Genomic DNA, 19,051 nt, shown 5'->3' with positions numbered 1-19,051 from the left:
TTATTATCTTGAAATTTTGTAAACATGAAGGGTAGAAGAAGAAAATGTAATCCAATGGAAGATTTGTCAAAATTCACATCCAATTAAAAAATATGTACTAAGTGGTGTAACATTGCTTAGAGTTATATCAAGTATAACTTTAACTCAAACCTTCCTCACGCTTCCCGCATCACTCTTCCAAGCATCATGCTGCAAGAAAACTTTCTGCCCATACGTTATACTTCAACAAATGCCTTGCTTCACTCCTAACCTACAAAATCTTTCTCCACCCCCATGAAAAATTATTAGGAATAGCAATCATTCAAAAGGATCTACCCCTAAGCAAGTAAGCATGAGTCCAAGCAACCCGAATAGACTCAGCGTTTACAAAGAGATTCCAAATATATATCATCACACCCATCTTATTCTAATTAGAAACTTCACTCAAATCAATGCCACCTTCCTTTTTAGGAATGTTCAAATCAGCCCAAGAAAGCTTAGCAGCAACCCACCTCCAGAAAACTCCACTCCCAAGATAAGAATTGAAATTTTGCTCCACAACCTTAGCGTGAATCTGACAAGGAAACTGGCTTTTTCAAATCAGCTAGTGAAGTAGTGCAGCATAGCAGTGAGCTAGGAGCAGAGCTTAAGGATAGGAAATTCTTATGTCAGATGAAATTTTAACAGAAGTCATTCAGAGGTTGAAGTTCTGAAAACAAAGCTGAAAGGCTTCTGAAGTCCAGAGTTTCAAGCAAGAAGATTTACAGAGCTAAGTTGCAGAAACTGGAAATTCATAGGAGGAAATGGGGTTAGAGCATGATACTAGAACTAAATCTGCCGGGAATTGATAAGTGACAGAAATGTTTTTGAAGGTTGTCATGGTGGCAGGCAGATGTGGTAGAGGTTCTGGTTCTGGTTGTTAAACTGGAAAGCTCAGGTTCTGGTTCTGGTTCTGGTTGTTAAACTAGAAAGCTCTTCAGCTAATGATACTCTTTCCTACCTACAAAAGTTTAGCTAGGTAGGGATAATTCCACTTGCTGGGTATGCCTATGAATTCAACCACCAAACTAATTCCAAGAGAAACAGAAGTTAAATTGCATCATTAAGAAAAACCTTCATGTAATTTCCTACATAAATGAACTCTATACAGCTTAGAAATTTCACACTATGAAATATTCAAATGGCTAAATGAAACCATATTCCATTTAATTTAACAAGAAGCATACAAGTAGTTCAAAGAGCTCTAATACAACAGGTTACAACAGCAACAGCCTAACATTCATGAGGGATCTACTTATAACATAATATGCTGAAGATTCAAAAATGTTTACATTGAAGCTTATGCCAGATTTCCACCACTCTGCTGCCACAAATTGATGATATCAGTAGCCTGATTGAGAAGAATAATGATGTGCTTTTGAGATATCCAGGGCTTGCTTTCAAGTAAAACCTTGAGCTCCTCCCAAGCATCTTTCCTTGGCCAAAAGTAGTAGGGACTGAGTGGGATGGTACCATGTCCAGGTATCATCTGGTCGAGCCCAATGCCAATGTTCTTCTCCATCCAAATGAATTTCAATACAATCCGTGGTTTCTCCATTGGCTTCACAACCACCCCAAGCTTCTACAAATATTAAACAAATAAGCACTTTAACCACTGATTCTTGCTTTGGCCATGGAGAAAATGTGTTTATTAAAAGAAGGAAGCTTTTATTGCTTTCAAATTTTCAATTAAATAAGAAATATATATATATATATATATATATATAGTTGCACATGCTCCCAATGAGTTTTGAACCGATTACCTCACCTTCCACCTTGTTGTTACAAGGGAAAGGAAGCACCATTTGAGCTGAAGCTCATTAGCCACGACACAGCTGAATTGTGCCAAATAGTTGTATTAGGCTCAATAGGGTGCAAGTTTTCAGTTATTTGTATTTAGGGTGTCCCAAAAATATAACAATTCTACTAATCATAGTCTGTTTAAAGTAAGCAATACATTTTCTAAGGAATAATTTCACTAATGTTCTCTTCATTAAAGAAACACATAAAGAACAATTTTTTTTTTTCTTAATAATAATTCAGTACACAACTAATACAAAGAACTCAAACCTTTTTTGATAAGTATATTAAGAACTCAAACTTAACTCACATAATTAACCCAAAAGCAAGAACTTGAAAGTTCCCCTTCTCCACAAATTGTAACAACAAAACAAACATCATACCAATTTTCCATTTTGTCTTTCCCTAATTTGCCAGGAACCAAACATAACACTTAAAACCCAAGTCCCAGTTGTTAAAATTTACTTTAAAAAAAAAAAAAAAAAAAAAGCCATTAACCACACAAACATACAGAGAGAGAGAGAGAGACCTCTTTATCTGGAGGGGATTGGGAGGTGAAATCATCATCTGAGGCAGTGTGTTCTTCAGCAACTGTTGCTTCTGCAGTGGCTGAGGCCCAAATTGGTTTGACCAATTTGGTTGTGTGAGTGTGACAGTCGCTACTGAGCTTTAAGTTGGAGAGTGAGATTGTTTTACTTATTGGGTTTGCAAAGATTGAGGCTTTTTCTAATAAGGGTTTAATCTTTTGGGAAGGGAACGCTAAGGGCTTCAGAGAGACATTCAGGTTTGGTTGAACCGCCATTGCTAACATCACACATACACACACAGCGTTGTTACAAAGCTTTTTTTGGTGGCTAATACTACTACGGTGTTAGGATAAGATGAATCGGGCAATCGGGTATGGGTCGTTTTCTTACCCGGGCTACCAACATGGTAAGCTTCATCGTGCAAAATAAAAATAACGAATAGATGAAATTAAAGCAATACTTAATGAAACATTTTAAGAATGTTTAGATATCTCTTTTATCTCCAGGGATGAAATAGTTACTCTACAAGTATTAGTACTTATGAGATGTGGGAGGTAAGAGTCGGGATTCAAGTTTTCAGAAGGAAGTTTCATCTAAAGATACACTTAAATTATTTTAGAGTATAATTTTTATCTTGTATAAAAAAATATATATTTATTTTATGGAAAATATAAAAAAAATTTCAAAAAATTAATTACTTTTTTTTTTCATAAATTAAAAATAATAATTTCTAAACCAATGCTCTTAGGACATCCGTTAACTTTTCCTAATTACAAATTGCAATTTAACTAAAATTCAATTCAGTCATTTAACTTTCAAGTTTATTCGCTTCCTATAAGTGATTCATAAGGCCTCATAATTTCATGAATATCCATGAAATCCTGATTTTAAAATCTCTTGCAAGCATCTTGTGATCACCTTAAGGGATTCCTTCTCCTCATAACTTCTTGTGTGTAAAATGGGGGATTGTATACACTGAATGAAATAATCAAATATTCGAAAAAGTCTAGATACCAGCATTTGTATTATAAAGCAAATTCACTTTTGGTCTACTATCATTTTTTGTTAGAATTTCCTCATTAGTTACTTCCAAAATGATATAGTTTAAAATTTTTTTTAATTTAAAAATATGAAAATTTACTAAAATATATATTTAAAAAAAGAATAAAATTAAAAAAAAAAAAAAAAAAAAACTAAACATTTTACCATTGAAAAAGAAACGAAATTAGAAATTAGCTCCCCTGTTACACGAAAAAAAAAAAATTAAATGATTGTATTCATCTCAACCTTGTTGTCCACAATCTAATGAATTAACGACAACAATAACCAACACCTAATTAACTAAAAGTTGAAAACCAATTCTAGGGTTCTTAAATTAATTAAAATATTTCCTCAAAAAATAAATAAATAAAGGTAATCAAAGTCTCGAACTAAAGATTTTTGGATTCGGAAATTCGGTTACAAGTGAAGAAGGTGTTTAGATACCCATACCTATCCAAAGGATAATAAAATATTATTTTAATCAAAATGTTCATATTTTAGAAAAATAAATTAATTACTTAGCATTTGTTTTTTTGAAAATATTTTTTGTACAAAACAATACATATACATAACATGTGAATATCTTATTTACATATTTAAATAACATGTGAATATGTGTGTGTGTGTGTGTGTGTGTGAAGGGAGTAGATTCAATTCTGGGCCGAGGCCCAAAAGGCTTGAAAGCTCGCACTAAAAAGGACGGGCTAGGCCCATCTCTATGAATCATAAATGGAAGTGTTCCCCCAAATGATTCCCGAGGAGTTCTAGATATGCCACCAACATTAAAACTCTCATTCGAGGAAACAAACATGGGTGACCTCAAATAATACAAAGGAGTGATCCCGGAGAACTAATTTCCTTTTTGTAAGCCAAGGTACCATTCCCACTGAGAATACCTCTGGAAACTCCCTGAGAGGATAAGGATCATAGAGACTGCCACCTCTGCATTAATGAGAAGTTCTCCACCTAATCCCTGCCATATTGAATACGTATAAGACAACCTGAACAGTACAAACACCCCCCAAAAGTCTTGTTTCAAGATAAGAACGAAAGGGAAACCAATAGGAGAAGGAAAAATATCCCAAAAAGATCCAGGTAGGGGTAAACCAGCTGGAGGGATAAGGAAAGAAGCTTATAAGAAAAGGGGGGGGGGGGTGTGTGGCAAAAAGAGGGGGCATGAGAAAAAAAGAGACTAAGTAAAAGAGAACAAAAAAGCAAAGTTGAGAGATTCTTTATCTTTGAATCCTAGCACCACGAGAAAAGTAAAGGTTGTTGCTAATAATATTAATACAATCTTGCTTTCATAAATTAGTTATTTGGATTTCCCATTCTGGAGTGTTCACCTCATACATTAGATAAATAAATTGTGCTAGTCGGATATCTAAGTAGAAATTTTTCTTAAAGGGTGCCAGACCTTTTTGATTATTTCTACCCCCACAATTGGTGTTGTCTATGGGAAAGCTCCACCAAGTAGTAGGCTCAAAAGTTGATTTTTTTTTTTTTTTTTCTTAGAGTAATATGGCAAATCGATCAAGGAATGGGCCCACCGACCTCTCTCATCCAAGCATCTCCAAGGAATCCGTTCATGAGGACAGAAGTTTGCGGTCTAAAGTTCACAAGGAGAATTAAGGACAACCTTCACAAGTCCAAAGTAAGGAACCTGTATCCCACTTGTAGGATGAAAGGTCAACCACCAACACCATGGGACCATCTCAGTCCAGTAGGGATAGAGAGATGGATATGTTAAAACAGCAGGTATTGGCCCTATAATAGCAAGCTAAAAGGGACAAAGAGCTTTTCCGTCGAAGGGGCCCCAATCCTACACTGAGTCATTCATGAAGGGAAGAACATAGCATGGGGGAACGACAAAGGGAAAGGGAAAGAAGGCAATCACCACCTCACAGGGAAAGGGTAGCTTCCCGGTCGCATAGAGTACGGGAGAAAAGGCATTCCCCACCTCACAGGGAAAGAACGGTTTCCCCACCTCTTTGGAGACATAGGAGGAAAAAATCCCCACCACACAGGGAAAGATCTAGGGGACCACCTCTAAAACATCTGGTGTTTCAAAGCCTCAGAAACCTTGTTACACCCTAAGCCTCTGGAAGTGATGTTATGAGTAAAGCCTTGCAACACATATCTCGATCTCCATTTTCAGAAGAGATAGAAGTACAGAATTGCCATAGAGATTCACTAGGCCAACCTTCATCATCTACAATGGTAAGACCAATCTCGTGGAACATGTTAGCCATTATAATCAAAGTATGACCATTTATTCTAAGAACAAGGCCTTGATGTGCAAGATATTCCCCTCTAACTTAGGGCCCACCACGATAAGGTGGTAGGACGGTTTGGAGAAGAAATCCATACGAAATTATGATGAATTGATAAGAGCATTTGGAGCGCGGTTTGTGACGTGCAGTAGAACTCCAAAGCCATTCGATTCTTTCCTCATCATGTCCATGAAGGAAGGAGAAACCCTTAGGACATACTCAAATCAGTATTGGGAATTGTACAATGAGATAGGTGGGGATAATGGAGGAATCGTGGCCAGCACATTTAAAGTGGGTCTTCCCATCGACTCCAAACTGAGGGCTTCGCTCACCCTAAAGCCAGTCATAGACGTGCATAAGCTGATGGAACGGGTAGAGGAATATAAGAAGCTAGAGATGATCAGCTACAAGATAAGGTTAAAGCCAAGGCGCCGGTAAAGGAGAAGAAACAAGTCAGAATAGATCAATCCCCTCGGCCAAGAAGAGACTTCTTCCTCCAGGTTCAAAAGCCAAGATCTGAGATGGTAAATTCACTATACAAGGAATCGGTCTATTAAATTATGGAAAAGATAAAAAATGAACCTTATTTTCGTTGGCCAAATAAGATGAGTGGTGATATGTCACTAAGGAACCAAAACCATTTTTGTTCCTATCACTGGGATAGGGGTCATACAACCGAGAATTGTCGAACTCTAAAGGATCATTTGAGTCAACTTGAGAAAATAGGATACCTTAAGGAGTTTATAGCCTAGGACAATCCTCGACCCCAAGACACGAAGGGACTGGGCACATCATGGGCCTCGGCTCCCTCCTAGGGACTTATAGAGGTGATTCATGCTATTAAGCACTTAGCTAAACCAGGGAAAGCCGCTTCTTAAGTTTTGACTGTGGCCCCAATTTCAGACCTAAAGATGAAAGCATCCCCTCCCAAAAAGCGTCAGTGGGAGGAGGAAGTTTTTAGGTTTTACAGGAAAGGACAAGGAATGCACTATTTAAACCCATGATGATGCACTAGTAGAAATGTTGCGGATCGCAAGTTTCAATGTAAGGAGGGTAATGATAGACCAAGGGAGTGGGGCTGAAGTGATATATCCAGAATTTTATAAAGGATTGGGCTTGACCTAAAGACCTAACCCGATACGACACTCCCCTAGTAGCCTTCGACGGCACCGTAGTCATACCAGCCAAAAGAATAAGGCTAGCCGTAAATGTGGAAGGAAGAAAGGAGTTAGTGGACTTTATAGTGGTTCATTCTTACTCCCCTTACACAGCCATTCTTGGTCGCCCATGGATTCACTCAATGCGTGTTTTGCCTTCCTCCTTGCATCAGAAGGTGAAATTTCCAACTGATCAAGGCATCTTCAAACTTTGAGGAGATCAAAATGTTGTTCGACGATGCCAAATAGCTGCCATTGGGAGTAAATAGGCAAAAGAGGTTGAATCGGCCAATCCATTATAGCAGCTACAGTCTCCCTTAAAGGATTTGTGCGATCAGTTGGAGAAGGTATCAATAGATCTTGGAGATAGATGTTTTCAAATGGGAAAAAGCCTCCCAATCGCAGAGAAAGTGAAGCTTATACTTTTCCTGATAAACAATGTGGACATGTTTGCTTGGAGCCTGTATAAAGCCCCCAAGTTAGACCTAGAGTTTATATGTCACCGGCTTAACGTAAATTCCAATCACCCACCAAAGAAACAAAAGCCGCACAGGTCCTTGGATATCCATGCCGAAGCAGTAAAAGAAGAAGTGGACAAGCTCCAAGAGGTTGGGGCTATCAAGGAAGTTTTCTACCTTGAATGGTTAGCCAATACGGTGGTAGTGAAAACGAAAAATGGAAAATGTTGAGTGTGTATGGACTTCATGGATCTAAACAAAGTTTGTCCAAAAGACCCCTTCTTCGTATTGAAAATTGACCAACTTGTGGATGCCACCTTCGGACATCTGAGAATGATTTTCCTTGATGCCTTCTAGGGTTACCATCAGATAACCCTAGCTCCTGAAGACCAAGAAAAAAAACCTCATTCATCACTCCCACGGGCAACTACCATTATGAGGTTATGTCATTCGGGTTAAAGAATGCAGGATCTACATATCAAAGTATGGTTACTAAAATGTTCAAGAAACAATTAGGGAGAAATATGGAAGCTTATATAGATAACATGGTGGTGAAGAGCAAAGTCGTGGGAGAACATCTTTTTAATCTCACGGAAACATTCGAGACTCTTTAGAAACATTATTTCAAGCTGAACGCCTTTAAATGTGCCTTTAGAGTAAGCTCCGGGAAGTTCCTCGGATATCTAGTAACGAACAGGGGTATTGAAGTGAACCTGGATCAGATTATAGCATTGCAAAACCTAAAACCGCCGAGAAACCCAAAAGAGGTCCAATGCCTGATAGGTATGACTACAGCTCTAAATCGATTCATCTCTAGATCCGCGGACAAGATTAGACCTTTCATTCAAGTGTTGAAGAAGTGGAAGGATTTCCAATGGTTAGACGAGTGCCAAGTGGCGTTCGATGAGTTGAAGTTGTATTTATCTCGGGCTACAATCCTATCTCTATCGAAAGTAGGAGAAAAATTGTACACATACTTAGCTGTGCTAGACCACGCAGTAAGTGTCGTACTAATCCGGTTAGATCAAGATATTCAGAAGCCAATCTTCTATGTGAGTAAAACTCTCATGGAAATGGAAACACACTATATCCCCCTCGAGAAGGCTGTTTTAGCACTAATCCACGTTACTCGAAAAATGCCTCATTACTTCCAAGCTCATACGGTGATAGTCTTAACTAAGCACCCCTTACAGGCCTTGCTCAAGAGAGCGGATTTCTCGGGTAGAATAGTGAAGTAGGGGGGTATCTTTAGGGGCCTTTGACATTTAGTACAAACCCAGAACCTCCATTAAAGGGCAAGTCTTGACAGATTTCATTGCGGAATTCACCTCAAGGCACCTCGAAGTCATATGTGTCAGAGGAAGTAAGCAAGAAAATCCAAAGCGGGATGCGACATGGCAGGTATATGTGGACAGAACCTCAAAATGTCAAGGAGCAGGAGTTGGCATAGTTCTAATCTCCCCAGAGGGTATTAGGTTAGAAAAGTCTTTTAGGTTTGGTTTTCAAGCATCAAACAACGAAGCAAAATATGAAGTTCTCTTGGCAAGGCTTCTAATGTCTTAGCAGGTAGAGGCAATTAAGCTGCAATTTCATTGTGACTCTCAACTTGTCATCAGCCAGTTTAATGGAGAATTTGAGACTAAAGATCAAAGAATGGTGAGCTACCTAAAAGAAGTCAGGATTGAAGGGCTCAGTTTGAAAAAGTGGACATTTTACAAATATCCAAGGGAAGTAACTGTCATGCCGATTCTTTGGCCATTTTGGCTTCATCAGTGGCAGATCCATTCCCGAGGATTGTATCTGTAGAGTTCTTGCCCTCTCCCAACACTTTACCCCCTAAAGAGGCCATGATCTTAAGTATACGTCCATCTCCTAGCTAGATGGACCCCCTTATGGTATACCTTCAGGAAGGAAATCTTCCTAAGGATAGATAAGAGGCCAAGAAAATTAGACGAAAGTCACCCAGGTATTGGGTATCCAAAGAAGGAAAGCTGTACAAAAGGTCATACTCTGAACCTTACTTGCTATACGTCCATCTTAAGGCGGTCGAGGTACTCATTGAGGAGTTACACAAGGGAATATGTGGGAGTCACATGAAAGGGAGGTCTCTTGCACATAGAGCCCTGGCCCAAGGATATTAGTGGCCAAGCATGCAAAAGTAGGCACAAGAGTTTTCTAATAAGTGTGACCAATGCCAAATATTCGCTCCTACCATCCATCAGCCCGAAGGAGTTCTTAATCCAATATCTAGTCATTATCCATTTGCCCAGTGGGGACTAGATATAGTGGAGAATAATGAAGGACATCGAAGAGGCCCAAGCCGTGGCATTGGGATCATGGTACGGAAAAACAAACTCTATGGTACTAGACCCTATTTTTGCCTCAGGAAGGTCTTAAGCTGAATTTTCTACTTATCCTGACTCTAGGGTCACTAACAGAAAGCAAATTGAGACTTTAACAAAAAAAAAAAAAAAAAATGTACAAACCCCGTGGTACTAGATCTAGTCTTTGCCTTGGGTAACTCTTAAGCTAAATTTTCTTCCTTAGCTTGACTCCAAGGTCATTGACAGAAAAGGAAATTGAGACTTTAACAAACAAACAAAAAAGTACAAACCCCATGGTACTAGACCCTACCTTTGCCTCGAATAGGTCTTAAACTAAATTTTCTGCCTTAGCCTGACTCTAGGGTCACCAATAGAAAAGGAATTGAGACTTTAACAAAATATATATATATATATATATATATATGTGTGTGTGTGTGTGTGTGTGTAAACCCCATGGTACTAGGCCCTGTCTTTGCCTTAGGTAAGTTTTAAGCTGAATTTTCTACCTTAGCCTAACTCTAGGGTCACTAATAGAAAAGGAAATTGAGGCTTTAACAAAAAAAAAAAAATGTAAACCCCATGTACTAGACCCTGTCTTTGCCTCGGGTAAGTCTTAAGCTGAATTTTCTGTCTTAGCCTGACTCCAGGGTTACTAACAGAAAAGAAAATTGAGACTTTAACCAAAAAAAATGTAAACCATGTGGTGCTAGACCCTGTCTTTGCCTTGGGTAGGTCTTAAACTAAATTTTCTATCTTTGCCTGACTCTAGGGTCACTAACAGAAAAGCAAATTGAGACTTTAACAAAAAATGTGTAAACCCTATGGTACTAGACTCTGTCTTTGCTTCGGATAGGTTTTAAACTGAATTTTTTGCCTTAGTCTGACTCCAACATCACTAATAGAAAATAAAATTAAAATTTTAAAAAAGAAAATGGTACTAGCTCGTCCCGCGAAGCTGAACCTTGTTTCTCTACATTCATTAAAACAAACTTCCTAACTTAATAAAAATTCCAGAGTTAGAGGAGAAAAGAGGATTGCAAAAAAAATAAAGAACAGAAATAAATGTTCTAGAAACACTGGAATGCAATATATAAATGGAAAGACAATAGTTTGAATTACAAAATTAACCCTCTAGACGGGGCATATAAAAACAGGAACTAAAAGGAAAGCAAACTAGGATCTAAGAAGCTTTAAACCATCCCTCCAAAAGATGGCTCCTGTTTAGAACTGGCCAAGTCATTTGCCACTGGGTTAACCGCGGGTGGACCCCTAGCCTCCCTCACCGAGGACTCATCATTGATAATAGCCTAGACCTCAGGGTTTGGGACTATTATCAATTCAGTTGGGATTGGGATACTATCATCCTACCTCAGAGAAGAGGAAGCCTCTACCTGCATCTTGTCTAAAGCCACAGCCCATCCCTTGGTGAAGTAGACTTGAATGTTCTGTTGCACTTTAGGATTCACTAAAATAATGCAATCAGTATGGCCTTGATAATATGCAACTTGAATCTTCTCGTCATCCACAGTGACAAAGGTACTCAGCTCAGCCTCCTTCTTTTCTAGTTTCTCTTTAGCTTCCTAAAGCTCCTCTTCAAAGCTTCTTTCCTCTTGGTTATGTCCTTGGTATTCTCCTCGGCCTCAGAATGTAGCCTTTCTGACTCAAACACTTTATTCATCAAGTTTGAGATTTTTTCGAGGAGATCCTCGTTGTCCTTGGCCAGCTCCTCCAACTTGGCCTTAATAGCCAAGTACCTTTTCCCCAGCATCGTGGAACATTGATAACCCTGCGAAGTAACAGTTAGAAGCAGAATTTAACTTATGAAAAAAGAAAGAAAGAAAAATAAAAGAAAAAATGGGCAGGAGAGGGAGTCTTTGGGGTTAAGGATCATCACCCCGGGACTAGAATTGCCCCTCTCTCCCTTTTGTCGTTTTTGCTCGCCTCGCGATCCGCAGGATGGAGCAGTAGATATGGGAGGGACTAAAGTCACCACAGGGGCAACCAGGGCTTGAACCTAAAAAGCAAGAGTATCTTGGGCCTGAGTAGAAGGAGGTGCACCCAAAATTTGGCTTAGAGTGACCTGAGTCCTTGATAAGACATCTCTTCCGAGGTAACTTCTGTGGAAAGAATGGTAAGGAGTTCCTTTCAATTGACCACGCATTAAAAAAGAGAAGGCAACTGATCAACTCCACGGACTTGAACAAGTTACTGAGATCTCCCATATATCCTCACTTGTATGGACAACTTCGAGGCGTATCTTATTCTCGGGTATACTCTTGTGTACTGGAGCTTTCAAAACGTGGGAAGGACAATCATGCAGAATCACCTTTTACTCCCTTATATTGATGTTTGAGTAAAGGGGTACATCTTAGCTCTGTCTGAGAGAGCATGAATGGAAAAAGGGAGAAGGCATTGTGATTCTCCACCCCCCCCCCTTTCACCCCTACAGACTTAGGGGTTACGGTAGCTACTTCTGTTGATCACTCGTGCCACAGAAGAAGAAGGAGAACAGGTAATTCCCCTTCTCAAAAGAAGAAGATATCATTTAACGAACTACGCCAACACACACATAGGAAATGAATCAATAATGACAGAAGAAAGAAGCTCCTAAAAATCCTACCCACCTAAAAATCAATAATCTCCTTTTGTCTCTTTGTCAAAATCTGGAAGGCCTAAAATGAGTCTCACTTCCCCATGCTAGATTTTAAAATAAAATCTCGAGGATTTACTATCCTGGAAGCTTTATATATAATTAATATCATGCTCGATTAAGACTAAACACCGGAGGACACCCGAAGAAGTTACTAGGGAAGAGGAGTATGAAGAACTTGAAAAAAACTTAAGGAGATAGTGAAGAGAAAAGGAAAATGGGAACTCATAAACTATTTTGAGTTCCCCCTTTTATAGAAAAGAAGAGAGCGGGAAGAGAGGAAAAAACAACCCTTGGTTTCCCGTGCCCTTTTCTGTTTTCCAAAATGCTCATCTAGCCATTCATAAACACGCGTACCATTAATCAAGGGACGGGAAGCTTGGGCATGTCTGGAACATTTATTACTTGACGGTGCCACTTCACATCAATGACAGTTAATGATTACCCCCCATCAATCTCGAACCACAATCTCCATCTTAGTACTAATGACATGGAGATTGTGGGGGGCTATTGTGAGGGTGGTAGATTCAATTCTAGGCTGAGGCATAAAGGGCTTGAAAGCTCACACTAAAAAGGATGGGCTAGGCCCACCTCTATGAATCATAAAGGGAAGTGTTCCCCCAGATGATTCCCAAGAAGTTCTGGATATGTTACCAACATTAAAACTGTCATATGTGGAAACAAACATGGGTGACCTTGGATAATACAAAGGAGTGATCCCGAAGAACCAATTTCCTTTTTGTAAGTCGAGGTACCATTCTCACTGAGTATACCTCGGGAAACTCCGTGAGAGGATAAAGATCACAGAGACTGCCACCTTTGCATTAATGAAAGGTTCTCCACCTAATCTCTACTACATTAAATATGTATAAGACAACTTGAACAATACAAACACCCTTCAAAAGTCCTGTTTCAAGATCAAACCGGAGGGGAAACCAATAGGAGAAGGAAAAATATTCCAAAAAGATCCAACTAGGGGTAAGCCAGTTGTAGGGATAAGGAAAGGAAGATGCCTATAAGAAAAGGGGGGGGGGGGGGGGTGGCAAAAAGAGGGGGGCATGAGAAAAAAGAGACTAAGTAAAAGAGAACAAAAAAGCAAAGTTGAGAGATTCTTTATATTTGAATCCCAGCACCACGGGAAAAGAGTGTAAAGGTTGTTGCTAATAATATTAATACAATCTTGCTTTCATAAATTAGTTGTTTGGGTTTCCCATTGTGGAGTTTTCACCTCGTACATTAGATAAATAAATTGTGCTATTCGGATATCTAGGTAGAAAATTTTCTTAAAGGGTGCCAGACCTTTTTGATTATTTCTGCCCCCACAATACACACACACACACACACACACACACATAAATAGCATTTGAACCCATTATCTACTATGTTGCAAGTAGATAGATACATATAACTAGCATGTGAGTATTATATTTACTATACAACATAAAAAGAAAGAGAAAAGAGGAATGATGTCACCTTATTCATTTTAAAGCAACAAGCCAAATTTATTCTCCAAGTTTCATTCTCATGCATAAACGTCAAAAACCAAAATGGTTAGTGTTAAGGGAGGGGAATGTGTTAGCTGATTGTAATGTTGATACCATATTTTGTTCTATCTTAATTGCCAATATATGGGTTTAATCCCTAAAAAGCAAAAGTTGCGTCTTTAAGCATAAAAAAAGATGAAGAAGGAATTACATGAAAAAAAAATTCTATTTACCTTTTATTGGGCCTTGGATAAACCATTTTAATGACTCAAGGGTTCAAAATCCCGAACTTTCCATTTTTGGCTAAGTTTGACCAACATTGATTAACCATAACCAGGATTAGCCAAAAAGTTGACCAAAATATCTGACCATTTGATCGAGATAAATTTTTGTCCAAATTCTCTTCAAAACAATAGTTCATGAACCAAAATTTATTTGAAATGGATGAAATATCAACAAAATATCAAAACCCTTATTAAAAATACAATTTCATTATTTTTCAAATAAAAAATTTGTTTTTGAGATGTTTTCATGCAATAAACTGTACAAATCTAGTCACAAAGGGTGCAAAATGCCTGGACCAGATTGAAGCCTGATGGATTAGCTACCCAACATAAAAAGGGCTTGACGATATCCCATTCGCATTGGGAGAAATTAATTTTTCAAGAAAATTTCTACAAAAATTTCTGCATTGTAATCCCTCCCTTCTGAGCGCAATATTTCAACAACCGTAACTCCAAATTGCATGAGATTAGAGCCTATGGAAACTATACATCCAGAAATTTCCAGAAATATCAAATTCAAAGACATTCAAGCTCTCAAAGACCTCTAAACGAAAGCCCAAAAATAGGATTGAAAAAGAGGAAAACCAAATAGTGGATAAGTATAAATAATTTAAAAAAAAAAAGAATAAAAAAAAAAGAAAAAAAAAGAAGAAGAAGAAGAAGATAAGGTGGCAAGATCCCGCATGGGGAGCTGCCTACCACCCCCTGCCGCCCAGGCAATAGCCTCACCTTATCCAAACTCTCTAGGATTCTATATAGATCTATTTTTTCTCTCTTTCTCCCTATAATAGCCCCCTAAAGCCAGAAATTCTAGCCCCTCTCCTTCTCCCTTTTCACCCTCCAAAACCCATAGATGAGCCTTCAAATTTCTTCATTGAGCTAGGGTAGTGTAGCTACTACCATAGCTACATCTTCCTTTCATTTTAATGTTGTAAATATTGTTTAAATCCATAAAGTTCTTTACTTTTCCATGCTTCTTTATTTTTTTTCAGTTCATTTAAACTCTTGCTCTTTACATTTATGCTCTTTCATTCAAGTCATTTAAATTCTTACTCTTTACATTTATACTCTTTAGATTCAACTCATTTAAATTTTTGTTCTTGATATTATGTCATTTAATTTACAAACTTTAAATTTATTTCATTTGAATTATTGTTCTCTTCTTTTTGTTGAAAAGGTTGTGTTTTCCTTTATTCTTGATATGGATATATGTTATGTGTGGAGGTTCTTGCCTTCTTTTACACATGGACACATTAAATCCTATTGATTTAAAGGAAAAACCAACTTCACACCTTGTAAATCTTTATGTTCTACTATTATGGTGAGTGGAGGACTAGCCTCATGCACAACCATTTTAGTTTATCATAGACATTAAGATCCAACTAAGGTGGGTCTTCCTAGTCTAAACCTATACTCCAAATCAATATGGTGGGTGGACATTCTCAAAAAAAATATATGTATATGGTGGGTGGAGGATAGCCTTGTGCACAACCATATTTGATTTTCCATGGGTATAGAGGTTTATTCAAGGAAGATTTCATTTATATTATGTTATTTAAATTCACGCAATGTCTTTAAATTCTTTTATAGCTTTATGCCTTTAAATTCCTTTATAGATTTATATCTTAAATTCCTTTATAGCTTTACGTCTTTAAATTTCTCTATTGCTTTATGTATTTACATTCCTTTATAGTTTTATGTCTTTACATTTCTCTATAGCTTTTTATGCTCTTTTCATTCCTTTGTCTTTAAATCATGCCTTGACATTAAGCCTTTTTTTCATTTTCCATATTATCTTCTCATGGGTGCAAATGTTCAAAGGTGATAGCTTTCTAGCAAGCACCATGAACCCCAAACCACCATAGAATGAGAAGCTTGATTTAAGCAAACCCCTTTAATGTAAAGGGTTTTATTCTAGGAAAATGGTTTCCATGGTTTTATAATATAAAAAAAAAAAAAAAAAAATGGTTTTGGAAGCAAAAACCCATGGGTTTTGTTTATCTTTTAAAGAAAATGAAATTTCAAACTTTATATTTTATATAAAAGAGAGGGTTTTGAAAATGGAATTTATTGAAGCTTTAAAAATGCCCATCTGGAAGGCTTTTTATTTCAGGTAAGATTATAAAAATTTTCAATTTTATTAATTGAAAAGGCCCATTTAAAAAAAGAAGGGTTGTTAGAGCCTTTTGCAAAATTGTCTTTTCAAAAACACATTTTAAAAGGAGTTTGCTTAAATAGAGCTTCTCATTGTATGGTGGCTTGGGGTTCATGGTGCTAGAAGATAACAAGGAAAATGAAAAAAAAAAAAAAAGACTTAATGTAAGGCATAATTTAAAGACAAAAGAATGTAAAGAGCATAAAACTATTAGGGAACGTGAAAACATAAAGCTACAAAGGAATGTATATACATAAAGCAATATAGGAATTTAAAGACATAAAACTATAAAGTAATTTAAAGGCATAAATCTATAAAGGAATTTAAAGATATTGCATGAATTTATCTTTAAATGGCATAAAGTAAATGAAATCTTCATTAAATAAATCACTATACCCATGGAAAATCTACTCCTCCACACACCATATTGATTTAGAGTATAGTATTCAAACTAGGAAGACCACCTTAGTTGATCTTTATACCCATGTTAAACTAAAATGATTGTGCACAAGGTTAGTCCTCCATTCACCATATTAATTTAGAATATAAAGATTTACCTAGGTGTGAGATTGGTTTTTCTTTTAAATCAATGGGATTTATCATGTCTATGTGTAAAAGAAGGCAAGACACATAATATATACCCATATCAACATAAAGGAAAACACAACCATTAAACCAAAAAAAAAAAAAAAAAAAAAAAAAGAGAAAGGAGAAATAATTCAAATGACATAAATTTAAAGTGCATAAATTAAATGACATAACGTAAAGAGCTTGAAAAAATAAATGACATAATGTAAAGAGTATAAAAGTAACTAACATAATTTAAAGAACAAGAATTTAAAAAGACAGAAAATATAAAGAGCAAGAAAAAGAGACTTTTATAATGGTTTATCCAAGGCCCAATCAGGATAAATAGACTTTTTCCATGTAATTCCATATTTTCTTATGTTTAAAGACATGATTTTTGCTTTTTAGGGCTTAAATCAGTATTTTGGCATGTTAATCAAGGCTGGACAAAATACAGTATCAACACTTAAGCTTTAGGGAGAATCGATAATTTATCATGGTATCAGAGCAATAGATCTTGAGCTCAATTACTGCCTCCACTTTACTTACCATTTAAAATGTTAAAAATTCTCACATGTTAAACCCCAATATCAAGAGAGAGTTTAGGCCCACACATGACGAGTGTAAAAATTATGGCTAAATTATTAAATTCACAATTTTCTAATAGCTTAAGTTTTAGGAAGAACTAGTCGCATACCTACTCATTGCGCGTGATAATTTTTTTAGGATGGTCTCATTAAATATTTTATTAATACTATAATTTTAGTTATTAATCATTGGTTTTTCATTAGTTTTTAAGTTTATAAAAACCTTAAATATACCTTTTTTTACCTTTACACACACACATATATATAGTGAATTTTTACACATACCTTTAAGAAAACTCTATATATTCCACTTTTTTAGATACGTAAAATTATAGACTACTACTCCATAATGATAATAGCTAATTAATTTTATATTTTTTTTTTAGTGATCTCATTTGTAACGCTTTTTACCAATATCATATACTTACTAACTGATGATTTGCATAACAAAGACGATAAATGAGAGGTAGCATTGTTCATTAGATTTTCGAAAGTAATAGCAAATGAAAATTATATATATATATATATATATATTATAAATAAGGTTAAATGAAATGTCAAAAAATGGATTTTTAAATTTTCTAACTTTATTTCTTATATAATTTCTACTACTATCAGGGAATATCTCGTTTTTAGTTATGATTAATATGGTTTCCATAGTTAAGTTTGATTAGTTTTAAATTTAAATTTAGGACTATGATTGTATTTAATTTTTGATTGTTGATTTAATTTTTTAAGTGAATTTAACGGTTTATGTGACTACACTGTAAAGTTTTTAATGTTCTCCACACGGTAATCTCTATTTTATTTTTTACTTCTCCTTACAACCTCTTTGTTTTCCAATCAACGATTACTAATTGACATTTGGTTTTTTTTTTTCTTTATCTACTCTTTATTACTTTGTATTGGTTTTTTTCTATACCATCTCTCTCTCTCTCTCTCTCTCTCTCTCTCTCTCTCTCTCTCTCTCTCTCTCTCCATTGGCAACCTATCGTTTTCCAAAATTTGATGATGATTCTATGACATTAAATATGCATTATTAGTTTTTTTTTTCTTTAATTTAGTGTTTCTAACTTGATTTGTTTTGTATTTCATTCTTCCTTTGATGCATTGGGTGTGAGAATGAGTGTTCCTCTAGCATTACTCCACTTAATGTGGACAATTTTATTTATTTAATTTAGGCAAAATATTATATTTTAAATTTTTTAAAATAAAAAAGGAGTGGAAATATAAATAATTTAATAATATATATGGGGGATGTGGCTGAATTTAAATGTTAAATAAAATGATATGAGAAAAAAAATAAAAATAAAATACATAACAATAAACACTAACTTATCCAAATAATTCTATGTAATATAATAATAGTACATTCTTATATACTATTTTTAATTATTTATAATGCAATATGATAATATTTAACAATCAAAGTCATAAAAAAATAACTTAAAACACAAAACTAAATCTCATCAACCAAAACAAAGTTCTAAAGAATACAAAACTTTATCAAGCTAAAATAGAGATGCAAGAAAAATAAAAATAAAAATCCATCAAAAAATTGAGGGAGAAAGAGTGGAAAATAACCACTTTTTTGTGAGAGAAAATTATGTAAAGAATGGAAGAGTGAATGACAAATTTATACTAAGAGGATGATAATAAAAAGAAACAAAATAAAGGAAGATAAAAGGAAAGAGGAAGAGTGATATCAAGGTAGAATGTTTGGGGAGAT

At 36.0% G+C, this 19,051-nt stretch overlaps 1 protein-coding gene across 1 annotated transcript; it reads right to left on the bottom strand.

Moving 5' to 3' along the window:
• Window positions 1-1,152: 1,152 nt before the first annotated feature.
• Window positions 1,153-2,689, bottom strand: LOC126713909 (30S ribosomal protein 3, chloroplastic-like). Its single transcript, XM_050413869.1, has 2 exons — window positions 2,348-2,689; window positions 1,153-1,600 (listed from the first exon to the last, which is right to left on the bottom strand). Exons 1-2 carry the CDS (start codon window positions 2,627-2,629, stop codon window positions 1,319-1,321), a joined length of 564 nt encoding a protein of 187 aa, XP_050269826.1. The 5' UTR covers window positions 2,630-2,689; the 3' UTR covers window positions 1,153-1,318.
• Between the last annotated feature and the right edge of the window lie 16,362 nt (window positions 2,690-19,051).

This window comes from Quercus robur, chromosome 2 (assembly GCF_932294415.1).
Source record: "Quercus robur chromosome 2, dhQueRobu3.1, whole genome shotgun sequence".
Lineage (NCBI taxonomy): Eukaryota > Viridiplantae > Streptophyta > Magnoliopsida > Fagales > Fagaceae > Quercus > Quercus robur.
The sequence above is the reverse complement of the archived record's forward strand: the minus strand, read 5'-3'. Positions and strand labels throughout refer to the sequence as shown.